Source organism: Bombyx mori, chromosome 24 (assembly GCF_030269925.1).
Source record: "Bombyx mori chromosome 24, ASM3026992v2".
Classification (NCBI taxonomy): Eukaryota; Metazoa; Arthropoda; class Insecta; order Lepidoptera; family Bombycidae; genus Bombyx; species Bombyx mori.
Window position 1 is genome coordinate 9,882,725 of NC_085130.1, and position 27,286 is coordinate 9,910,010.

Sequence of the window (27,286 nt, forward strand, 5' to 3'; positions counted from 1 at the left end):
AGCAGACGAGCATACGGTCCACCTGATTGTGAGTGGTTGCCGTCGCCCATGGACCTCAGCAATGCCAGAAGCAGAGCTAAACCGCTGCCTACCGCTACTACTTCATTCTTCACTAGGGTCTTTCATAAGCACGTGTAGAGGTGTACTTCGAACAACAACATGACACAGGCGCGCTGGGGTTCGGGATAAATAAAATTTCTACCGGAGTACAACTTAATAACTGTATTCAACACTTAGAACAATTAAAACACTCAACAAACACTTTAAAACTCTCAATTCGCTTGAGGTGATCTGTTCGCTGTTTCGCTTCGAGTAGTTCCGATTACTGACTGACTGTGTGCCATCTGTGCGACGCTTTTATAGTACCAACCACACTCCAATTGGAACACAAACGAGGCCTGGGTTAAAGAATGGTCAGCCAGATGTATCCCACCTGAACTGTTCGAGCTGAATCCACCCTCCCGCCCACCTGGTTTCAAAGAAAAACGCCCAATCTGGTGCATGCTTAACCACCTGAGAACGGGAGTTGGTCACTGTAACTAACTGCGGCAGAGATGGGGCTGGACGGAAAACGAAAGCTGTGAATGCGGATGCCCAGAACAAACTATACGCCACATTGTCATGGAATGCCCACTAACGAGATTCGCAGGCCAAGTGGAAGATCTCAAAAATGTAACAGAAGCAGCTATAGATTATTTCACAAACTGTAAATTTAAATTATAACCACGCTGTGTAAACGAATGCCATACGATAAATAAATAAATAGTAGAGACGACATCCCTAGAATCGTCGAGAACATTCCACACATTTCGAGTATTGTGTTTCCGCTATTTGACCATAGATGGCGTTGCACTTCTCGAGCGTTCTAGGTCTACTAGATCTAGGCTATTAGATCCTTCGATATTCGATTCGACTATTCGGCGATAGATGGCGTTACTCTTAACGGCGTAACAATAGATTTTTATTGTTTGTTATTGCTTTATTGGGAGGACGAGCCGCTATTAAGGGGTTATCGAAGCTAACAGGGGACATTAGTTCTAAGGTCTCCGTTTTAGTAGAACAACGGCTGCCCCGCCCTTCAAACCGAAACGCATTACTGCTTCACGGCAGGGATAGGCAGGGTGGCGGTACCTACCCGTGCGGACTCACAAGACGTCCTACTACCAGTAATTATGCAAATTATAATTTTGCATGTTTGATTTTTATTACACGTACGTATTTCATTAGAAAAATTGGTAAGAGGCCACGACGAGTGCAAATTATAAAAGGTATAGAAATGGCCAATGGGCCAATGAGTCCACCGAGCAATCTAATCAGATCGGTGGAAGACTTCTCAATGTCCTTACTACCAAACCGGTCACCCGATATGATTACTTTCAAATAGAAAATGATTTAAGACCAATCCGTACAAAGCTCTAAAAGTTGAGGATCAATAATTCTAGAACTTGGCACGTGAGCTCTCCCGCAGAAATGACCGGGCGATGGTAGGGCTTCCTATCGGTTAGTGAATCCTATCGTTCCGCTTGTCAGTGAACTAGAAAGAAACGTTATACAATGGCATTTTCCGAGCGAAACCCTGAAGGGAGTAGCTGTGAAAATAATAACGTAGGGCTGCCAGACGGTTAGTTTTCTGACTTAGAAATATGTAGATAATAGCCATAATAAATAATTTACACTATCAGATTAATTTTTTTTTTATTGCTTCGATGGTTGGACGAGCTCACGGCCCATATGACGTTAAGTGGTTACCGGAGCCTATGGACATCTACAACGTAAATAACACCACCTACCTTGAGATACGAGTACTAAGGTCTCACTTTTAACAGTACAACGGCTGCCCCGCTCTGCTATCCGCTCTTATAACCGCTTAACGCTAGGCGGGCCGTGAGCTTGTGCGCTCATTTACGACAATACAAAACGGGAATATCGAAACCTTTCTTCGAGAAATGTGTAGTATGCCCTTGGATTTGCTGACGTCCATGGGCGAAGGTAACCACTCACCATCAGATGGGCTGTATGATCGTCTGCCTATAAGGGCAAAAAAAAAAAAAAAAAATATCGCGTTGGGACAGCCCTAGGATCTAAGAAAACGCACTCCCTCCCTTTAATATTGCAGTGCCCTTTGTGAGTGCGATGCCTCTGGTCCCAAGGGCCTTCCCGGGGGGCATTTCGGCTCAACTTTATTAGAATTTGCTCAGTTTACCATCTTAAATATGCTATTTTATTCGCATTTCGTATTTTTCGTATAGAAAATGAACCTATTGTTCTGTTTAGGAAGGGGTTCTCTCCAAGGCTTCTGATTCGCTGGATTAGCAGTGGCGCGGGTCGTCGTGGCCTAAAGGATAAGACGTCCGGTGCATTCGTGTGTAGCGATGCACCGGTGTTCGAATCCCGCAGGCGGGTACCAATTCCTCCAATGAAATACGTACTTAATAAATGTTCACGATTGACTGCCAGGGTGAAGGAATAACATCGTGTAGTAAAAATCTTATCCGCAAAATTAGAATTTGCGTAATTACAGGTGGTAGGACGTCTTGTGAGTCCGCGCCTACCTATTTCTGCCGTGAGCAGTAATGCGTTTCGGTTTGAAGGGTGGGGCAGCCGTTGTATTGTAAAACTGAGATCTTAGAAATCTTGTCTCGAGGTGGGTGGCAACATATACATTGTAGATGTCTACGGGCTTCGGTAACTACTTAACACCAGGTGGGCTGTGAGCTCATCCACCTACCTAAGCAATAAAAAATTAAAATCAATTTTATTAATTTCAAATTAAATTTTGTAAATATCAAATTAAATTTGTTAAACATGTAATTAAATTTTGGTTGAATGGTTGAATGATTTTGTTTACTTGTAGATAATTATTCTTATTATGTCAATTATGACATATATTTTCATTGCGTTTTCTTCTTTTTTTGGGCTTTTAATTTTTTTTTATTTTAAAAGAATAAAAGAAAATTCTAACCTCAAAACAGATATTGAATTTGATGCTTACAAAATTGAATTTGGAGTTAAAAACCTTTATATTGATACTTGTTAAATATTCCTATTGTTAACTTTTTCATGGTGTACTTTTACACGGATCACAAGGCATGACGTCATTAGTGGGTAATCGTTCTTTGTGTATGCTATGCTCAGACTTAAGTCTATATCGAATGGCGCTACACCCAATAAAATTTAGGCCTTTGGGTCCTCGTTGAGACACTGACCTCAAAAGATCTTGCGTTTACATCGCCTCATGGTGTAAGCTGATAAAAATACTATTGTTTAAATCAAAAGTACTTTTGTACCGCTATAAAGCTCCCTTTGAAGCTCGGCCAAGCGTGCGAGCTTCCGAAGAGCTTCCAAAAGGAACGCTTTCATTGTTTCCGCTTGGTTTCACAAGCTTTTATTCATAATATAGACGGTGGTATGTAAATAGCGTGACCTACAAAACAATATGATGCGTTTGTATATGTATATTTTTTTTAAATGTAATTTTTTTTATTTCCTAGATGGGTGGATGAGCTCACAGTCCACCTGGTGTTAAGTGGTTACTGGATACCATAGACATCTACGACGTAAATGCGCCACCCGCCTTGAGATAAAGTTCTAAGATCTCAGTATAGTTACAACGGCTGCCCCGCCCTTCAAACCGAAACGCATTAATGCTTCACGGCAGAAATAGGCAGGGTGGTGGTAGCTACCCGCTCGGACTCACAAGAGGGCCTACCACCAGTAATTATGCAAATTATAATTTTGCGGGTTTCATTTTTATTACACGATGTTAAATCTTCACCGTGGAAATCAATCGTGAACATTTGTTGAGTACGTATTTCATCTATAATGTATATAAAAATGAATTGCTGTTCGCTAAAACTCGAGAACGGCTGGACCGATTTGGCTAATTTTGGTCTTGAATTATTTGTGGAAGTCCACAGCAGGTTTAAAATGTAGATAAATATGAAAATGCTCGGAATTAAATAAAAATAACAATTTTGTTTTTCCTTTAATGTGTCCCCCGTCGGACGGATTCCTTCTGTTTGTTTTAAGTCTATTTTGTACAAAAGTTTAAGTATTTTATTTACCGTTTGAGGCACTACGAAGTCTGTCGGGTCAGCTAGTTAGAAATAATTTTATTATTAAACGAAATATAGCTTGAACTAAATAGCGATTCAACCCTCGATATTATAAATACTGGTAATAATTTTAAATAATTTTACTGGTGGTAGGGTTCTGTGTAGAAGCCCGCCCGGGTTGGTACCACCGTCCTGTCTATTTCTGCCGCAAAACAGTAATACTGTGTTCCGGTCTGAAGGACAGGATAGCCGGTGTAACGTACATAAGGCTGCCCATCCAGGCCAGGATAGGCAGCGCATCTGAGTCACTGATGTAGTTTGGATGTCTATGGGCGACGGTTATCATTTCCCATCAGATGAGCCGTAAGCTCGTCTGCCTATCGAAAGCAATAAAAAAAATATATATATATTTTTTGAATTTAAGCTACAGTGCCCCACCTCTGTTGACCGACAATCAAGGGCCTTAATGATTAGAGATGTGTGCGCAATAGGAAGATCGTCCTTTCACATGGTCATACATCATGTCTAGTGATAGGAACAAGATTCGGCCACAACACTAGGGAGGGGCGATACGCGATAAATATCTGTAGATATATCGATAAAAAAAAAGTCCTTTAATAATTTTAATTACATTATAGTTCGTAATATTATTTTGGTAATCACGAAAATCAGTCAATTAAAAAAGATAAGTTTATATTTAACTAGCGACCCGCCCTCGCCTTTCGCCCGCCCTTCGGAAACATTAAAACACACATGAAACCAAAAAAAAAAATAAAAAAAAAATAAAAAAGTAGCCTATGTTCATCAGGGACAATGTCGGCTTCTAATGGAAAAAGAATTTTTCAAATCGGTCCTGTAGTTTCGGAGCCTATTCGAAACAAACAAACAAACAAACAAATCTTTCCTCTTTGTAATATTAGTATAGAGTATAGATATAGATTTCGTTATTCGTATGATTCCGTTAGTGAATTACTTTGTTATTTTTATAATGATTTTTATAATAGCTATTTTTGTATAAGCGACATTTATCTTTGTAATTAAAGGTCCGTTTTATTTGATATCAGCGTCAACACTTCGATGTTGTTAATTGTTTTTTTTTTTATTGCTTAAATAGGTGGACGAGCTTGTGAGCTCCGCCAGTGGGCCAGTAACCACTTAACACCAGGTGGTATTTGCATGTACATATGTGTCAAATACACACGGTAGTGTGTGTAATGTTTTTTTTTTTAATGATTTCGTGTATTTTTTATGCACAATTTAAAAAATGTATTAACATTCTGCAGTCTTTCTCTATATTCTCAATAAGTGTGGGAAATTTCATACTCCTCCGTCCGCGCAATTTTCGTAAAAAAGGGTACAAAGTTTTTGCTTCACGTATTAATATATAGCAGGGGTGCCCAGACTTATTTTGTCTACTGCCTACTTTGAGAATAAATTCGTTTATATCGCCCCCATTTTTTCGCGTTCTTAAAACCACTATAGCGAGAGCTCAGTCAGTGTCTAAGAGTTCTCCTAGATGAAATTACAAATCGCCTCCCAAGTCTCTACACAATGCCCCCTTTTTTTTCAGGGTCTCTTTGGCGGCCCCCCTTTAGGCCTACAGCGCCCACTAGGGGGCGTTATCGCCCACTTTGGGAAAGGCTGATATATAAATATATCTGTTACTGTAAAAAAATACACACGTGCTAAATCCCGAATCGGCGAGTCCTTGCCGGAGCACGCTTCGCACCAATAAAACAGGATCATGTCCAATACAAAGATATGTTCAATGAATAGATTCGATTCAGTCGCATGAAACGATAATACGTGTCGACTCGATCCCGTCCCTAGCGGAGACATCACGTAGCGCCCATTGAATTAGGCGTTTAATATTGTTGTTACGAAATATCGTTGCTTCCGCTGATCAAGACGTGGAGTTCGAGTTTGGGCGCTGTGAGGATTCTCATCGTGTGAGTCATTGGCGACCGTTCTCCCTTAGAAATTCCTCGACGTCAGCTCAGTTGAGGATAACTTAACCACCTTTTTGCTGGCATGTGCCACTGCTCCATCTATCTGAGGCGAAGCAGTGAAACAGTGCTCGAAATAAGCGTTTTTAGTAATGCCAAGTGAAGGTATTTTCTTACAATTAAGAATGTAATCAGATTTAGTCTTAGTCCTCAAGGTGCATGGCGGTTTTCACACTCTGATGTTCTTTTTTTATTGCTTAGATGGGTGTACGAGCTCAGAGCCCACCTGGTGTTAAGTGGTTACTGGAGCCCATATACATCTATAACGTAAATGCGCCAACCACCTTGAGATATAAGTTCTAAGGTCTCACGTATAGTTACAACGGCTGCCTCATCCTTCAAACCGAAACGCGTTACTGCTTCACGGCAGAAATAGGCAGGGTGGTGGTACCTACCCGTGTGCACTCACAAGAGGTCCTACCACCAGTAATTAGGCAAATTATAATTTTGCGGCTTTGATTTTTATTACACGATGTTATTCCTTCACCGTGGAAGTCAATCGTGAACATTTATTGAGTACGTATTTCATTAGAAAAATTGGTACCCGCCTGCGGGATTCGAACACCGGTGCATCGCTACATACGAATGCACCGAACATCTTATCCTTTAGGCCACGACGACTAATAATATCATGTCATACGAATTAATGCAATAAAAATTCCGTCTTACAGATACGAGCGCCTAACTACTCAACCCACTTCAACAGCAAAGCCTAGGATTTAGGACATTAATTGCTTTCAGAGATGTGTAGGCAGATTTAGATGGAAAAATAAGGAGACCCGCTTTGAAGGGATGAGGGAAATGACAAAAACAAATAAATATTTGGTGCCTACTCCAAGAGTCTAGTGTAGCATATCTGGAGGTACTAGCGTGACTAAGGTTACTGTAGATCTGGCCAAAAATCTAGCACTCCACCATAAAATGCAAGGACACATTTACCCTTAATCGGATCTAGCACTAGAGTATCGATTAGACAATACCTTGCTAACACCCATTGAATTATTTACAAGCGTTGTTATACATCTTTCCTCGATGAGAGCAACGGAATCTCATAGTATTATCGTAATTGTTTTTAGCTTAGTTTTACTGCCGAGGGTATCCGAAATACGAGCACCAGATCACGGAGCGGAAAGTGCAGGTCTGGTCCAAAGCAAACGTTAAGAGTTTCACCATTCTAAAGACCGTATTTGATATGAATATTTAGCAGAAAAGTGGCTGGTGGAACAAATGGCCGCTGAACCAAATGGTTCTTGAGTAGTGACTATGCTATTAGGAGACGCAGCTAAGGTCTAAGTCTAAGGTCTTCGAGGAGCAATGCATGTTTTGAACAGCCCTTTATCAAATTTCCCCGACCTTCCTATTAATTACTTATTGCTGGTAAGACCTCTTGTGAGTCCACACGGGTAGCCACTACCGCTTTGCCTATTTCTGCCGTGAAGTAGTAACACGTTTCGGTTTGAAGGGTGGGGCAGCCGTTGTAACTATACTGAGACCTTAGAACTTACATCTCAAGGTGGGTGGCGCATTTACGTTGTGGATGTCTATGGGCTCCAGTAACCACTTCACACCAGGTGGGCTGTGAGCTCGTCCAACCATCTAAGCAATAAAAAAAAATATATCATCCTACACACAACCCACTGAGTCTCTCGCCGGATCTTCTCAGTGGGTCGCGATTCCGATCCGGTGGTAGATTCTGCGAAGCACTGCTCTTGGGCTAGTGTTATCAAGTTCTCTCTGGTTGATCCCGTGAGCTCACCTACCCGTAACTAGAATAACTCCTTAGACTACCAGCAAATAGGTAGGAGAAATATATGATGACAATAAAAGCGCAAGATTAAACCGTAATAATAATAATTGTAAATAGACATGCTTTAACAAAAACCGACTTCAAATATTAAAAAAAAGATATTCCAAAACAAATTAATTTATACTAAAAACAATAATCACCGAAATCGGTTGGCTTGATATTGAGTTATTGAGTTATTCATATATTTGTCGCGCACGTACTTAATGCAAATTTAAGACTTATATGGTTTTCTCATGGATACCATTATCAGAACTGAACTAAATTGAAATGGGACCACACGGAAAGCGTCGGCTTTCTAATGTATTTTCCAGGGTTATGGATGTATATTAAATATATGTATGTGTATAATAAAAATCTTGCATTTATTTCCGATATCTGGTACCTGTAACACAAGTTCTTTACGAACTTATCACGGGACCAGTTAACGTGGCGTGATTGTTAGTAAAATATTTATATTTATTTATATTATTTAATAAAAAAATAATTATCAAAAATCGATTCACCCAGTCAAAAGTTATGAGGTAACAAACATAAAAAACAAAACATACAGTCGAATTGAGGAACTTCTACTTTTTTGAAGTCGGTTAAAAATAGAAGTAATTACACAATCTGGCTTTCAAATTAGCTCTTAAACTATTAGTACGGTTGATCTAAAATGTTAATAGCGTGTTCATAGTTGCTTTTTTTTAAATATCGGTTTGGTATTTTACTAACTCTATTTGCGATTATTACCAGAGAACATTGTATGATTATTGTCATCAAAATGTTCAAACAATGCTATAGCATACTTCGGTGGGGCGATTGCATGCAGCAGAAATGCGAATGTTGCCATGGATGTGTGGTGTAACGAGAATGGATAAAATACGGAATGAATATGTTAGAGGAAGTCTGAAAGTGGCACCTGTGACAGAGAAGAAGTGAGAGTGTGAGAAGTGCGCGTTTGAGATGGTATGGACATGTGATGAGACGAAATGAAAATGACGTTGGTAAGAGAGTGTTAACTATGAATGTGGAAGGATCTAGAGGAAGAGGTAGACCTAAGAAGAAATGGATGGATTGCGTGAAAGACGATATGTGTTAGAAGGAAGTATATGATAGAGGAGTATGGAAAGAGATAACATGTTGCGCCGACCCCAAGTGACTGGGAGAAGTGCAGGAGATTTCTTAATTTTTTTTTATTGCCGTGTAGGCAGACGAGCGTACGGCCCACCTGATGGTGAGTGGTTACCGTCGCCCATGGACTTCAGCAATGCCAGAGGCAGAGCCAAGCCGCTGCCTACACTGAATGATGATGACTTCGGTGGGGCGATAGTCGATTAGACTTTGAGAGACACAGTTGTCTTTCTTTTGGCGAAAATCGTAACGTTTGTTTGTAGTACACTGCGTGGTCGTATCCCGACTCTCGAGACCTCTGTTTGACATTTAGGATCATAAGGCGCAGTCTAACCGTTATATCGCGAATGAGTTTATGGGCTATTCACCAGCCGTCATTGTAAAACGCATAGGCCTGACAATGCGTCCGAAATTTTGAGGGTATCTGGTAAATCACTTATTTATTTATTAATTATATAGAAATAAACTATTCCTAATTCTGTTCTCGTCGTTAAGTATTTTTAATTCTAAACACGTTTTTATTACGCTTTTATTAGCTTCAAACGTATGTATGTTAGTATGTAACGGAATCTTTGAACATGATTTTGACCCCCTTCAAAACGTCGGATTAACTCGAAATTTGGTATACTTATTAAGGACCGATGACAAATCAATATTTAAAAAAATAATTGAAAAAATTTGAAACTCAACTAAAAAATGAAAAATAAATAATAGTTTAAAAAAACTAAAAAAATACGCTTTTGTAGAAAATCCAACTAAAAAATAGGAAATAACTTTTAATTAAAAATAGTGTAAGAAAAAATGAAAAAAGCGTGGGGTGCATGGTATCAGTAGTTATAAATATTTTATGAACAGATATGAGTAGAAGGGTTATTTTGATAATATCCTGAAAAGCACCCCACGCTTTTATTTTACAATAAAATCATTTTTTCTTACACTATTTTTAATTCAAATATATTAATATTTATTTTCTATTTTTTAGTTGGATTTTCTATAAAAGCGTATTTTGTTAGTTGTTTTTAAACTTTTTTTTTTGGTTTATACAATTACTTAATGTAGATTTAGACGATTTTGAAACTCAAAGTTGCGGCCATTTTTTTTAGACAGTGCCACGGTAGGAAACCAAGCATGCGTATGTTTAGTCACCAAGAAATTCCGAGTTCTCAACCGAGGAACTAGACAGTAACCACATGAAGCTGTAGGGAGAAGCACCGTTTTTAATATTTGAAAAGCTCGGGGAGTCATTGGGCCACACCGTCGGGTAAGGTACAACTCACAATCTCTGTAGGTGCCTTAGTCTTATAAAGAGGCCGTCCGCTAAAGATCCCAGGGCGTTATTATTCATTCTCCTGCAATAAATAAAATCCGTGTGATGACCTGAAAATGAGGCGGTCGTGGCGACCCTGCGAGGCAGCGGCTTCTGTCCCTCCAAAATCGCTGCGAAAGTTCTTAACGGCTATTTTTTTAATTACCAAATCAGGGTTGTCAAATGTCGACTTTGATTTCGAGCTGATAAAATTATTACCGATACAATTTAACAACAAGCAACATTTTGACTATAAGTCACACAATCAATACGAGTTTTTGTGCTTTTGTTTTTGGTAATTAAAACATAGTCGTGTCCCGTGCGATAGCACAGCGCGATCTAGGCTAAACACAAATCCAGTGTTTGTTGGATGCTGAATGTTAGAGAGAATACAAACAATGCCGAATCAATTGTTTGTTAATTGAGTATTTTGCTCTGTCTCTGTCTGTATTAAGGCCCTTAAATTTGTAAAACTAGAACTCATTCTTCAATTGGACACGCTCAAGAAACGACACTCGAATGAATTCAATATTTAATGAAGTCATCTCTGGCTCGATCAGACTGTCTTTGACTATGGAGAGTAGAGGTAAGAAGTAACATCTCAGTGTATTAAAAAATGTCCTCTGAGATGAAGGCAATTATGATGGCGCCACAGTAGCTAGTGGAATTAAAGACAGCGCTAAAAACTATTAGAGTAAGATACTAAATTATGAAGGAAATAAACACTTCCTACGTGAATAGTAATAAAAAGAAATATTAGAGATTTTAAATACTGTTTTTTTTTTTAACTACAAAACTCACGAAAAATATGCTTAAAACTGCTATATTCATATAGTTTGCCTTGCCTACACTAGCGCTATGTCGGTGAGTCTCCCAACAACAACGAGCTGACACGCGCGGACATTTTATCAACTTGTCCCCTATACAAGATGGCGCTCCTTACTTCTACCCTCCACATCTTCGGCGTTTGTATTGACAGCTGTCACAGTTCGGCGATTGATTCGAATTTGACAGTGTCAATTCGAAGCACGTCAAGGTGGCTACTTAATATTATCAATACAGGGTGTTGCTTTCTGAGTGGCAGTTTTTTTCAATATATTCTTAGCGCCGTGAGTTGAGCATTTAAATTAATAAAATAATAATTGCTTTCCTTAATCTTCAACCATGATTTTCATATTATAATGATTCTAAAATGCAATAGTTACGTGGTTATGTCCGTCATTCTCTCCCTCTCTTTCTCTCTAATTGGTTGCGCAAACGCCAATAATTTCCACATCTCTTTCGCTTCACATCTTTTGGCTTCTACTTACAATCGTTCAAGTGACGTCAGCTCGAGGAAGGCGTCTCTCTCAATCGTGTGAATCTGGTTCTCCGACAGCTGTCTGCAAGGAAAGACATATTTGACGTGTTGTGAGCTCACTCGTTAACCCACAGCCCACTGAGTTTCTCGCCGGATCTTCTCAGTGGGTCGCGTTTGCGCTCCGGTGGTAGATTCTGCGAAGCACGGCTCTTGCTAGGGTTCGTTTTAGCAGCGTCGTCAGGTTTGAGCCCCGTGAGCTCACCTACTAGTTAAGGTTACGCTGAAATAGCCTCTCAAGGCTCGCAGCTTAGGTAGGAAAAATATAAAAATATAAGAGCTCACGCGGATCACGCATCCGGGTATTTCCGCCCCAAAGCCGTCCCCCCCCCTCCGGACTGACTCGATCCTGGGCCCAGTCTACAGGCTTCGGTGGCCACTTGATGATAGTTAGGCCTGCAACGCTTTTAATGTGGTCCGAAATATGGCCCATACCATTCTGAAAAGCGGGCGGAAATCTGGGCGGCCCCAGTAAAAGCTTTGAGTAACAAAAGTGTCATAATAGTTAGTAAAGCTTGACTCACAAAACTTTAAGCTCCTTGATGTTCTGGAAGTCGCTCTGAAAGACTATGCTGATATTGTTACCCTGAAGGTCTCTGGAACAAAAGAAAACTTATTGATTAGCAACGCGAAAACTCAACAGAGAAGTTATACTTTTTTATTACATAGCTGGGCAAAGTTGGTCCAGTTGGTGTTCCGGAGTCCATGGGCATCACAACGCGAATGACACCTTGAGACATGAGGTCTAAATCACTATATCGATGGTTGAAAGGCCATTTGGTTCAATTGACATTTTTGCAACTTCACAAGCCATTTAAATTGTAAAATTTGGAAAAAATATGTACTAACAAAAACACTTCTGAGTCCGCGCGGGCAGGTACCACCACCCTGTCTATTTCTGCCGTGAAGCAGTAATGCGTTTCGGTTTGAAGGGTGGGGCAGCCGTTGTAGCTATATCTCAAGGTGGAGTTTATATCTCAAGGTGGGTGGCGCATTTACGTTGTAAATGTCTATGGGCTCCAGTAACCACTTAGCACCAGGTGAGCTGTGAGCTCGTCCACCCATCTAATGTGTGTGCGTAATTTTTTTAAATTGATTTACATACATAATGTATTTTTATGCATAGTTAGAAAAAATATTAACATTCTGCACTCCTTTTCTACATTTTCGATAAGTGTGTGAAATTTCATACTCCTCCGTCCGCGCAATTTTCGTAAAAAGGGCTACAAAGTTTTGCTATGTATTAATATATTGATAATGTCAATTCTTCGAATACAGGTCCTTTACCATTAATGATCACTCGCCAAGAAACATTGGCTGTAAATGTTTTATTAGTACATGTATGAACTGGAAGGTTGGGCAGAGCGTATAACGTTTAGAAGTGAAATTCAGTGGAAAATTTATTTTTTGTTCGTAAGCATGAATTCTGAATACGAGTTTGGCTTTGAGCATGTAATTAGAGCTGTGTTAGAGATTTGGGTAAATTTTGATTACATCACAGTAATCAAAGGGAACCGCAACAAAGTTGACCGTACGGAGCATCTGCAAGTGGTCATAATGGAGGTTGGAAAGAGCCGATGTCAACTGAAAAGGATACTTTTAAACCTTATTTAAAGATGGACATATAATTGGGTCACAAATGTACCGGAGCGGAGACCTCATATTGGATGACCTGGTCAAAGTGGCTGGTAGGGACTGGATGTGAAAGGCAAGAGACCGAAAAGAATGTGACGCATTTGAAGAGACCTACTTACACTCAGCATTGGGTGGTGGTTGGGTTGATGAAGATGTCGTAATTGATTTCCCTACCTAATCGTGGGACGGCTTTCCGGACGAACGCTTCCATCCTCAACGAGCTAAAAGTTGACCAGAGGCTATCCACCAAATGCCTACATAGAGTGCTCCAATATTTCGGTCATATAGCAAGAAAACCCTCTGACAACCTGGAGAGATTTATAGTGACGATATAGTGCTCTGAGGAATTGTTCGAGATGATGCCAACGTCTCGTTTTTACCATCGCACCTCTCGCCACCAGAGTAGAGTTCATCCATACTACCTGGAGCCACTGCGTTCATCCACAGTGCGTTTCCAGAGGTCTTTTTTGCCACGTACCATCCGGATATGGAGTGAGCTCCCCTCCACGGTGTTTCCCGAGCGCTATGACATGTCCTTCTTCAAAAGAGGCTTGTGGAGAGTATTAAGCGGTAGGCAGCGGCTTGGCTCTGCCCTGGCATTGCTGAAGTTCATGGACGACGGTAACCACTCACCATCAGGTGGGCCGTAAGCTCGTCTGCCTACAAGGGCAAAAAAAAAAGTCGGGTAAAGTGGATGGAAGACGATCCAGAGGTCGGAGCCGAAAAAGATGGAGTGACCAAATGTCCGAGTATCTGGACATATAAGACTGAGCCACGCACTTCACTGTGCCACTGACCGACATAAGTGGCTACAAATTACAAAAATAGGTCACAGGCGGGCGCATCATGATGCTCAGCAATGAGCAGTCGACTGAAGGAGGAGGACCTAATCGTTGGTAGCTTAAGGGGCTAGTCCAACTGCACAGCAGTAGCTGAGCTCGCGGGCTCAAAGGATTTTTTTGCAATTCTTTAGAGCACTCCCCATTGAACATACGGTACAAAATACAGAGACAACCGAAGTCCCTCCGCAGACCCGGAGACTCCAAGCCATGCGTGAGAATGGCAACATCGAAAATACAAACACGGCCGTAATCAGCTTGTCAAATAAAATACAAGACATTTCTAAAAGACTTTTAGTACTGTGGACGTCATGTCGCTTTGTGTGCGTACCATAAAACCTAAATTGTAATAATGGTACCAATAAAACGTTATTTAGGTCAATATTTTATGTATTTGTGACGTCTGAGATAGTCGCACTACAGGTGCAGATGTAGACTCATACTCTTAGCTGGTGATAATAACTCACTTTTTTTTATTGCTTAGGTGGGTGGACGAGCTCATAGCCCACCTGGTGTTAAGTGGTTACTGGAGCCCATAGACATTTACAACGTAAATGCGCCATTCACCTTGAGATATAAGTTCTAAGGTCTCAGTATAGTTACATCGACTACCCCACCCTTCAAACCGAAACGTATTACTGCTTCACGGCAGAAATAGGCGGGGTGGTGGTACCTACCCGTGCGTACTCACAAGAGGTCCTACCATCAGTAATTACGCAAATTATAATTTTGCGGGTTTGATTTTTATTATACGATGTTATTCCTTCAAAGTGGAAGTCAATCGTGAACATTTGTTGGGTATGTATTTCATTGAAAAATTGGTACCCGCCTGAGATTCGAACACTGGTGCATCGCTCAACACGAATGCACCGGACGCCTTATCCTTTAGGCCACGACGACTTAAAGTTAGTATTCTATTTTATTTGTTACACTTTTCATGTGTGAAAACTAGGGTTGCCAGATTTTTTTTCAGCCTATAACGGGCAAATGCTTAAATAGGCAAACAAATACGGGAATTTAGTTTTTTTCAAATCAAATCAAAAATTTTATTCGACATAAATGAAAGTACATACTTGTTGAACGTCAAAAAGAACAATCGCCAATTCATAAAAACTAGCCTCCGTCCTGAGAAAAACTGGCAAGAAACTCAGCGGGCATGTCTTTTTTTTTTAATATTCTGTTTTACAAGAGCTATTATAACGTAACAATTATTGCAATATTGAAATTTAATTTTTATTTCACCCGGGACAAATAAAAGACAAAATTATATAGTGACATTATCTTTTTTTTTTATATTTTCTCCGGGGAGCAAATCAGTTTTAACAAATTTTTATCGGTTTTAACGTATTTACAAAAATCAATACAATTATAATCGTGCGGTTCGTATAAGGGACAGAGTCAGTCCCACCGGGACATTTAAAACTAAGCATACAATACGGGCTGTCCCAGGAAATGGTGGTAGGACCTCTTGTGAGTCCGCACGGGTAGGCACCACCACCCTGCCTATTTCTGCCGTGAAGTAGTAATGCGTTTCGGTTTGACGGGTGGAGCAGCCGTTGTAATTATACTGAGACCTTAGAACTTAAATCTCAAGGTGGGTGGCGCATTTACGTTGTAGATGTCTATGAGCTCCAGAAACCACTTAACGTCAGGTGGGCTGTGAGCTCGTCAACCCATCTAAGCAATAAAAAAAATACGTCTGGCAACCCTAGACTGAAAACCCTGGCGTTACGCCGACAAAGATCTCCATCATTGATCAAGGATTTGTCGAGTGTTGTTCGCGCGAGGGGCACACTTACAATCGTCAGTTCCGTTCATGCCACTGACGTGTGCTCACGTACCCGAAGGTATTTTGAAAGCGGCTACGCCGAGTTCTCACGGCGCCTCCCTCGTCTGGTAATCGCCGAAATGTTCAAAACTTTTAATTGGCTGTCCGTAATTGCTGGATTAACAAACATGGCCGCGTTAGTGTTGGGACTAATTCGATAGACAAGTATATCGATTATCGATATATATTTTTATTTTTTTATTGCTTAGATGGGTGGATTAGCTCACAGCCCACCCGGTGTTAAGTGGTTACCGGAGCCCATAGACATCTACAACGTAAATGCGCCACCCACCTTGAGTTGAGATATAAGTTCTAAGGTCTCAGTATAGTTACAACGGCTGCCCCACCCTTCAAACCGAAACGCATTACTGCTTCACGGCAGAAATAGGCGGGGTGGTGGTACCTACCCGTGCGGACTCACAAGAGGTCCTACCACCAGTAACTTGAGTCGATTACAAAATTCTACGGCTACACACTAAATTCTTCTATAACAAAGCCAAATGCAGAGAACGAACTGATAATCTTCTTCCCGTTCCTCCAAGCTTCCTCGAGGTATGATCAAAATTTCGAGTATCTCGTCAGGAAGTCGATTCAAAATCGACTATACAGTATCAAATAATCTAAATGCAAATTAACTATAAACATAGTTTGAAACAAAAAAAAAAGTCCTTAATAAAATAAAATAAAACTAACACAAAAAACAAAGGTGATATCTTCTGTACAGCTGTATCACGTTAGGGTTTTCACTCATTGTAATTAAATAATTGTGTTTATCATTGGTCTTGGACACCTGTCAATTCTGGTCGTCGCTTGCGACGAAGGCTCGGCGAGTAAATTAACCCACAGACACAGCCCACTGAGTTTCTCACGGGATCTTCCCAGTGAGTCGCGTTTCCGATACGGTGGTAGATTCTGCGAAGCGCTGCTCTTGCTAGGGCCAGTGTTAGCAACGTCGTCAGGTTTGAGCCCCGTGAGCTCACCTACTATAATAGTTAAAGTTACGTTGATATGGTCTCTCTAGATCATCAGCTTAGGTAGGAAAAAAAGACACTTGTCACATTATCAAGTTCATCAGACGTCCAGAATGTGATGAAGATTATGTTATTTTAGAAGATTCAGTCACTCAGATACATGGATACGGATACATTGATTAACTACATTTAATTTTTTAACAATGCTATTATAATTGTCGTAGAGAAGCGATGGTTTGAAATGAAATCGACGGATGTAAGGCCATTCGGTTTAAACGACATTTTTAGATATTTACAGAAGACCCATTTAAAGTTTAATATTTGGAAAAAATATCATAACAAAAAATCTTCTTTAGCTTTTTAAATGGAGTAAACTTAATTGAAGTTCAATTAAAAACATCGAACTGTTGATGCTAACACCAAATAAAACGCACCTTTTAATTACAAAGATAAATGTCGCGTATTAAACCAAATAGCGATTCTCCTCTTGTAATAATAAGTCATTACACTTGTTGCAAATTCATTTATATTAATAAATATCGCTTTAAAAAGTCGTTACTTTACCCGAGAACGAACTTAGTGCGAATTTAAAAAGTATCGATATATTAAATTACATCGACGCTGTCCCACCACTAGCGTGTCATTTGCAGTAATTTGAGATACGAAGCGGTCGCTTTAATTTCGTTTGATAGCTCACAGATTATTATTTATTCTGTTATGATTTGTTGTATAGCAATTAGAATGTACTCTGTAATGATCCCGAGCTCTTTTCGTACGCAAACAGACACAGATCCGACCTACATCTAGCCTCTAGTTCTGTACTACACTACTACAGACACAGTCCTCTGCAGCTCTGAACTGATCCCGAGCTCTTCTCGTACACAAACAGACACAGATCCGACCTACATCTAGCCTCTAGTTCTGTACTACACTACTACAGACACAGTCCTCTGCAGCTCTGAACTGATCCCGAGCTCTTCTCGTACACAAACAGACACAGATCCGACCTACATCTAGCCTCTAGTCCTATACTACACTACTACAGACAAAACATAGGAATCGGTGGATAGAAACAGTTTTGTTTTTTTAAACTATGTTTGTTTACGTGAACACTCTTAGTCTTAATATTGTTATAGTATTGTTTTGAAACCATATTTATGTAGGATTGCTAAGAATGGAACGTATGGAAAGAGTGTGGAATACTGTGAATGTGAATGGAGCGTCAAGATGTGAGTGAGAGAGAACGGTAAGAAAGAGAATGACAGAGAAAAGGAAGATTTAAGGTGGAAGGTTAAGAAGGAAGGTTTGTTTTTTAATACGCTTTTATTAGCTTCAGACGTATGTATGTTAAGTATGTTAGTATGTAACGGAATCTTTGAACATGATTTCGACTCACTTCAAAACGTCGGATTAGCTCGAAATTTGATGTACTTATTAAGAACCGATGACAAATAAAAAAAAATAGAATAAAGAATAAAAAAATTGAAATTCTACTAAAAAATGAAAAATAAATAATAGTTAAAAAAAAAACTAACAAAATACGCTTTTACAGAAAATCCAACTAAAAAATAGAAAATAAATTTTAATAAATTTGAATTAAAAATAGTGTAAGAAAAAATGATTTTATTATAAAAAAAAAGCGTGGGGTGCATGGCATCAGCAGTTATAAATATTTTATGAACAGATATGAGTAGAAGGGTTATTTTGATAATATCCTGAAAAGCACCCCACGCTTTTTTTTTTCTATTTTTTATTTGGATTTTCTATAAAAGCGTATTTTGTTAGTTTTTTTAAACTATTATTTATTTTTGTTCGTGACAGTCAAATCTGTATATATATGTAATTTAACGAACCACATTATTTCACGAAATGAATGTATTACGTATAAATAAAAATATTTATTATTATTATCATGACGATGTGTGAAAACTGAAACGATATCAAAGATCTCGAAGCGGAATTAATTACATTCAAATTCAATTATCGTGGAAGCAACGCAATGTGGAACTGCGAAGGGGAGGGTAGTTAAAACTTCTCGAGTGCATCGCGTTCGTGTACAGATGCGAACGAAAGTGTTCATCTCATATTATTTTAACGGCCGTCTGGTGTAGTGGTAAGTGACATGGTCACTACACGAGGGGTTCGCGGGTTCGAATCCCGCCAAGGGAAGATGTTTGTATGATAAATATAAAATGTCTTTTCCAGGGTTATGGATGTATATTAAATATATGTATATGAGTATAATAAAAAATTACGTGGCGTGATTGTTAGTAATTATTTATTATTATTTATATTTTGAACCATAGGTCGAATTGATATAGATTTGTAGGATATTATTATGTATACATACATATTTATTTATTTCTATGACCGTTGTGTATACACTCAGCACATTTGTCTTGCTTAGTCGTGCGCATATAGCTTATTATGATGCAAGCCACTTTTATTTTTTTTATTGTATTTTTTTTACTGCTTATGTGGATGGACGAGCTCACAGCCTAGTGTTAAGTGGTTACTGGAGCCCATAAACATCTACAACGTAAATACGCCACCCACCTCGAGATATAAGTTCTAAGGTCTCAGTATAGTTACAACGGCTACCCCAGCCTTCAAACCGAAACGCATTACTGGTTCACGGCAGAAATAGGAGGGGTGGTGGGCGGGCACCTACCCGTGCGGACTCACAAGAGGTCCTACCACCAGTACTACCACCACCACGACTGGTTTGTTTTTGTGTATCTTTTTAGCTTGTAATGTGTGCGTAATAAATAAATAAATATATGTATATGTACATGTCGCTTTTGGACGCGACAAACGAAGCGAAAGCGCGCCACCTAGTGGATGCGAGTCGCAACTACTCGTCAAACATCGGCTAACTTCGGGTGGTGCAGAGTCGAGGTGTCATCGCTCGGGTGGAGTAGAGGCACATTCGTTGTCTGACTTAGGAAGAGTAAATATGTCTCGGAACTGTCATTGTTTCATGCTCCGCAATCTCTTTACGTGACTACCCACCATACTCCTACTATGTCAAGCAATAATGAAGATGTTGTCGATATTCTGCGGCATATATATATTTATATATGAATGAAGAGTATGTATGTCCTCTTAAAATTATCTTACGTAGTTAGTTCTCTGAATCGTCCATGACACCATTACGTTTTAAAAAAAATGCATTTTGTTGCGGGCGAAACCGCGGGCGCAGCTAGTTTTTCTATAAATATTTATTTCTAAAATATTGTAGGTCATTTACGGCATTAACTCGTTTAAATTTAACGTAAGTAAGATCGGGTTTCGTGAGCACGTGCTGATTGAAATTCCAAGTTATTTTTAGGATACAAACATACATTACTATACATATAAACATACATACTTATTGTAATATGAATATTTAAAAAAAAGTAATATTTAAAATTAAAATAAAAATCTAATATTTCAAAAAAAAAAAAAAAGACATGCCCGCTGAGTTTCTTGCCAATTCTTCTCAGGACGGAGGCTAATTCTTTTGACGTTCAACAAGTATGTACTTTCATTTATGTTAAATAAAACTTTTTTTGATTTGATTTTTTGATTTTGACTTCTAACACTAAGTCTAACACTTAACTTAGTACTTTCATCGGTATTCACGGCACTTTTTTTATTGTTCGTGTAGCCAGACAAGCATACAATCCACCTGATGGCGAGTGGTTAGCGTCGCCCATGGACTTCAGCAATGCCAGGGGCAGAGCCAAACCGCTGCCTACCGTTAAGTACTCTTTACAAGCCGTTTGAAGAAGGATATGTCATAGCGCTCGGGAAACACCGTGGATGGGAGCTCATTCCAAAGCTTGACTCGGTTGACCATTAGTTAGCTGTCCTGATTGTTGTGCCGAGGGTCGTGGGTTCGATTCCCGCATCGCGTAAGTATTCGTGTGATAAACAGGTTGGTTTGCTCTTCATCTGGGTGCTTATTATCTATCTATGTATATATTTAAACATATATAAGTATTGTTACGCCGTGGGGTTTGGGATTATTAAATATTCTATCAAGGTACGACTAAAAACTGTATTCAACACTTAGAACACTTTAAAATTCTCAATTCGCCTCTTCCGCTTCGCTTCAGGTGATCCGTTCGCTGTTTCGCTTCGAGTAGTTCCAATTACTGACTGACTTCGTGCCATCTCTGCAAAGCTTTTATAGTCGATACGACATCCCTAGAATCATCGAGAATATTCCTCACAAGTCGAGTACCTTCTATGTGAGTTGAGATGGCGTTGTACTTCTCGATCATTCTAGATGCTACTAGATCCTTCGATACTCGTTCGGCTATTCGGCGATAGATGGCGTTACTCTTACCTGCGTAGCAGTATGTATGTCAGTCTCTGGTACCCATAACACAGAGAATCCCAATTTTGGGGCCGAATGACCGGGCGAGATTTTTGCCCTTTTATTTATTTAGTTTTATTATTGTTACGTTTCAATCTTGGTGTGAGTTAAGAGTCGACCATTCATGGTGCTTAGCTGACATCCGGGATCCTCTTATCGCGAAGATGCCTATTTCTACCGTGAAGCAGGAATGCGTTTCGGTTTGAAGGGCGGGGCAGCCGTTGTACTGTTACAACTGAGACCTTAGAACTCAAATATCAAGGTAGATTGTGGCATTTACGTTTCAGATGTCTATGGGCTACGGTAACCACTTAACATTAAGTGGGTGAGTTCGTCCAACCATATAAGCAATAGAAAAAAAATTTAAAGCCCGAGTCAAACAAAATACCAGATCCCAAGATACTCTATCAGTTCGTTTTGAAATGAAATGTAGGAATAATTTTAGAAATAAATTAGATCAGAGTAAATAAATCTAGAAAAAACATTTAATCAATTTTTTATATTCATTTATAATATAATATAAAAATTAATTTGAATTCATTTTCAGAGGGGACTGTCTTTAATATTTCTTTCACCTCTGAAATAATTTGCCAAAAATTTCGTCGTCCCTCTAACCATGCTCCTCCAGGTCTGGACCTCACGGGCCTAAATCTATCACTGGGCCCTCATAACTGCAGCCTCAAACCTCAAGGAAAACTCTAAGCACCCTTAAGACAACAGCAGTGTAACTCTCAGACTGATGTAGTTGAATTAAATATTAACTTTCAAAAAAGAAGTTTTGGCGTCGTCTGTACACAACGCGACGCCGCTCCGCGCGGAGTTAGTGCTCAACTGCTTTTAAATTGTTCTAGATTAGTTTCTGAAACTTCTGTAATTTGTTCTCGTGAGTAATTAGTCAGTGAGAATAGTTTCCCGCACCCGACGTGTTATTAAGGCGACGTTTCAGCTTGAACAACGTTTACCGTTCTCTGCGATTTCGTCTTTAAATAGCCGTGACCGAATCGCGCACGGTCATACGGCCGCGAATTAGGATTCGCCGTGCTATCACGACGAGCTCACAGCCTACCTGGTGTAAAGTGGTTACTGAAGCCCATAGACATCTACGACGTAAATGTGCCCACCTTGAGATATAAGTTCTAAGGTCTCAAGTATAGTTACAACGGCTGCCACACCCTTCAAACCGAAACGCATTACTGCTTCACGGCAGAAATAGGCGGGGCGGTGGTACCTACCCGCGCGGACTCACAAGAGGTCCTACCACCAGTAATTACGCAAATTATAATTTTGCGGCTTCGATTTTTATTACACGATGTTATTTCTTTACCGTGGAAGTCAATCATGAAAATTTGTTAAGTACGTATTTCATTAGAAAAATTGGTACCCGCCTGCGGGATTCGAAAACCGGTGCATTGCTCAACGCGTTTTGTATCTTCGCTCTAACATCCTGATTTTTATCGTTAGGATAAAAAGAAAAATTACAGCTAGTAGATAAATAATAGCTAGTTCGATTTATTATATGAGTGTTATTTTTTTTTTTTTTACCATACTAGGTTTTCAGTTTGTTTTTTTTGCTTAGGTGGGTGGACGTGGTCACAGCCCACCTGGTGTTAAGTGCTAACTGGAGCTCATAGACATCTACAATTGCAAATTGAAAATGAAAAATGTCAGCGAGCGACGTCCGCCATGGCACCAAACTCTCTTTCAAATCGAGCCGCCAAAAGCAACTCATCAATTTTATGGTTTTATTATATTAAGTCGTTACTTTGTAAAGGTTCAATAAACATTTCATACAAAAAAATATACAGTCCACGATTAATTACCATAATGGAACATTACGTATAAGTTTCTATTGAATAATTTAGCCAAGACATGTTTACGTATAAGGAAAGAGAGTGTTTTGGAAATCCCATGGTTGGGGTAGAGTCTTGCTGTTCTGGTCTGCTAGTTGGTGAGGCAGCGAAAATTCTGGTGGTACTGTCGCGGGTGGGTCTAGGAGCTCTTTTAAAATAAATAATAGTTTAAAAAAACTAAAAAAAAATACGCTTTTATAGAAAATCCAAATAAAAAATAGAAAATAAATTTGAATTAAAAATAGTGTAAGAAAAAATGATTTTATTGTAAAAAAGCGCGGGGTGCATGGTATCAATAGTTATAATTTTATGAGCAGATATGAGAAGAAGGGTTATTTTGATAATACCCTGGATTTTTCTATAAAAGCGTATTTTTTTTTGTATTTTTAAACTATTATTTATTTATTATTATTTTATTATTTATTAATTTTTTAATTGAATTTCAATTTTTATATTTATATTTTAATTTTTATATTTTAATTTTATATTGAATTATTATATATATAATATTAATTTTGAGTTAACCCGACGTTTTGAAGGGGGTCAAAATCATGTTCAAAGATTCCGTTACATACTAACATACATACGTCTGAAGATAATAAAAGCGTATTAAAAAGGAAACTGTGACTGACACTGAGTTTATTTTATACTAGCGACCCGCCCTCGCTTCGCTTCGGAAACATTAAAACTCACATGAAACCAAAAAAATAAAATAAAAAAAAATAAAAAAAAAAGTAGCCTATGTTCATCAGGGACAATGTCGGCTTCTAATGGAAAAAGAATTTTTCAAATCGGTCCAGTAGTTTCGGAGCCTATTCGAAACAAATAAACAAATAAATCTTTCCTCTTTATAATATTATTATAGAAAAGAAATAGTACAAACGACGTGTGTGTTTCCGCTATACTCAAGCCAATTCTGTTCTGTCGCGTTTTAACAATAAATCGTCTTTACATAAAGACGATGCATTCAGGAATGCATTTTTTTTGCTACCTATGCTGATAGCCTTGAGAGGCTATTTCAGCTTCTCCTTGACGTGTAGGTGAGCTCACGGGGCTCAAACCGGCGTGTTGCTAACACTGGCCCTAGCAAGAGCCGTGCTTCGCAGAATCTACCACCGGATCGGAAACCCGACCCACTGAGAAGATTCGGCGAGAAACTCAGTGGGCTGTGTCTGTGGGTTAATTCGCTCGTCAAGCCCTTCGCCTGCATTATCTATATTAATATATAAATCTACAGTGGTTTTTACGGATGTTCCGTTATAACTACCGAACCGTGTATCAAGGTGACTTGAAACTTGATATCAATATAGAATATACATGTACTTAATGGATAGGCTAATATTTATATGAGTGTTGGACTCCCTACACCAGTTAAGGGACGTTAATGATGATAATCTTTGTGGGGGTGAGAAATAATAATGTTAATTTTAAATGCCCAGCGAAGCGGACAGGTACAGCTAGTTATTTATATTGTGTTATTATTGAGGGGCATATGTACACAAAATAGTACGACAAATGAGTCGTCTATTATCAAAGGTGGCAATCTGTACATTTGGACAAAATTTTTTTATTGATATGTCAATACAGATTTATTTGAATATAATCGTCTCCTTCAAAGAATACGGTTCAAAAGCTGCATTAAATAAAGGTTAATAGTTAACCTGTTATTTATCTAAGATGTCGTTCCGAAGAGTTTTGTGACTGCCAATGGAATACAAAGTCAATAATTCGTTTTTCTGATTTACCAATCATTGTCCAAAAGTCAGATTGCCGCCTTTGATAATAGTCGACTCAAATACAGCTGATGAAGAAGAATTGATATTACGAATTACTTAACAAAAACATTTTCACCAAATATTTCGGGGGGTGTTTATTCACCTTAATACAGGTCATGAAGCGTGAAGATATGTGAATCTTTATGGGTCGCTCGGGAAACGACTTTGAGAACTGTCTCGCGGGTAATACGAAACCTCATAAGACCTTTACTGTCCCCCAAATGATGGGGGTTGCGCAAGAAAATACCGCGTATGGAGGCCTATAAGTTTTAATGAGCTTAAAGCGTATCCCGAGCCCACCCGGGTAAGTGCCTCTATCCGGGTCGTTTCTACTGTGAAGGAGTCGTATGGTCATGGTTTGTAGCACCCTTTATACTGTTACGCGCTGGGGTTCGGGATAAAAAAATTCTACCGAATTACAAGTTAATACGGTATTAGCACTTAGAACACTTCACAAACACTTTAAAATTCTCAATTCGCTTCTTCCGCTTCGCTTCAGGTGATCCGTTCGCTGTTTCGCTTCGAGTAGTTCCGATTACTGACTGACTGCGTGCCATGTCTGCAACGCTTTTATAGTTGATACGACATCCCTAGAATCGTCGAGAACATTCCTCATAAGTCGAGTACTTTCGATGTGTGTTTCCGCTATCTGACAATAGATGGCATTGTACTTCTCGAACGTTCTAGGTGCTACTAGATCCTTCGATATTCGTTCGACTATTCGGCGGCAGATGGCGTTACTCTTACCGCCGTAACAATACCATGCAATTGAGATTTAAGTTCCCGCCGGGAGATTCACTTTGCGATTCCACGGGCTGCTACAATTTAATGTTGCTTAGATGAGAGGACGAGCTCACGGCGCACCAGAGTGGTAAGTGGCTACCGGAGCCCATAAAAATCTACAACATAACCGCCACCTACCTGGCCACATGAGTTCTAAGGTCTCAGTTTTTACAGTACAACGGCTGCCAAGCGCCACTCAAAACGGAACACATTACTGTTTCACGGCAGAAATAGGCTGGGTGATGGTACCTACCCGTGCGGACTCACAAGACGTCCCACCACCAATGCCGTATTTTTTGACATCTGTCAAAACTGTCAAAATAATGTTGTTGATTTTAAGGAATAATCCTTTGGTGCTGTTTCCAATAAGCCTTTGAGATTTTTCTCAGTTTGCATTAATAATATGGCGTCTGATTTATTAGAATGTAATTTTAGAATATTGTGGAGCTGATTAAGAAATCCGTATACTGTCTGATGTTTTTTAAATGTGATGACGACAGGAAAAAGACTAGCCTTTGCTCTTTCCCCGATGATCGTGACCAATTTTGTTTAGTGGTAGCTGGAGCCAATAGACATATACAAAGAAAATGCCGCCAACCACTCCGAGAGCTGAATTGTAAGATCATCAATTATCTGTCGAGTTCAATGAATACTTTACTGGTGGTAGGACCATTTGTGAGTCCGCACGGGTAGGTACCACCACCCCGCCTATTTCTGCCGTGAAGCAGTAATGCATTTCGGTTTGAAGGGTGGGGTAGCCGTTGTAACTATACTGAGACCTTAGAACTTATATCTCAAGGTGGGTGGCGCATTTACGTTGCGTAGATGTCTATGGGCTCCAGTAGCCACTAAACACCAGGTGGGCTGTGACTGTGTGCTCGTCCATCAATCTAAAAAAAAAAACATAAATGCCGCCACCTACCCCAAGATCTGAGTAGTAAGATCTCAGTTTTAACAGTACAACGCAATGATCTGACGAGTTCAATGAATACTCACAGTCTATGCGAATCCGGAGGCAAGCGCTTCGGTACATGCAGGAGTCCTCTGTGCGCGCAGTCAGCCGCCGGTGGTCTGCAGGAGCAAGCCCATGGGCAGGTGGCCGCGGCGGTCGCCCAGCTCAGAGCCAAGAGGAGTAGGACCTTCATCGTGTCTGCTCTAAGTCATGTTGCTGCAGACAAAAAGCACAAGATAAGTCACTAGCAAAGGAGCTCCTTCGATAGCCGAGCTGGTGTCAAGTGGTGGTGGAACTCATGGATAGTTTTGGGGCTGTCTCAATTCGAATTAAAACGTATTGTTTGAGTAGAACCGCTTACTCATAGATAATATACCTAAATTAGTTATAGATAAGCAACTCAAGCACTCAACAATAATGTTTACGGGCTTCGGCCACTAGATGGCTTCACTTCGATCAGTTCCTCATTGCTCCTGTAGATGGCAGTAACATATTACCTATCCTATATTTTATTTTTAATGAAGAATTTTGTAAATTTTCAGAAACCACAAATTGATAAAATTTAGTCAATTATAACAAATAAAGATCTGTATGATTTATTAGTTTTTTATTTACTATGTTTAGTTATACAGTAATTAAATGCCTT

General features: G+C 39.5%; 1 protein-coding gene across 2 annotated transcripts in view; it reads right to left on the reverse strand.

The window, feature by feature from the left end:
- LOC101736444 (protein slit) overlaps positions 1-27,286 on the reverse strand; it is a 141,035-nt gene that overhangs the window by 57,968 nt on the left and 55,781 nt on the right. Inside the window, exons 2-5 of one of the 2 annotated variants that reach the window (XM_038019689.2) lie at positions 26,685-26,856; positions 12,169-12,240; positions 11,598-11,669; positions 10,259-10,330 (exon numbers count right to left, since the gene is read on the reverse strand). In XM_038019689.2, coding sequence (XP_037875617.1) covers positions 10,259-10,330; positions 11,598-11,669; positions 12,169-12,240; positions 26,685-26,833 — 365 coding nt within the window. In that variant the 5' untranslated portion in view covers positions 26,834-26,856. The remainder of the gene's footprint in view (positions 1-10,258; positions 10,331-11,597; positions 11,670-12,168; positions 12,241-26,684; positions 26,857-27,286) is intronic. The other variant, XM_038019690.2, reaches the window with a different exon arrangement.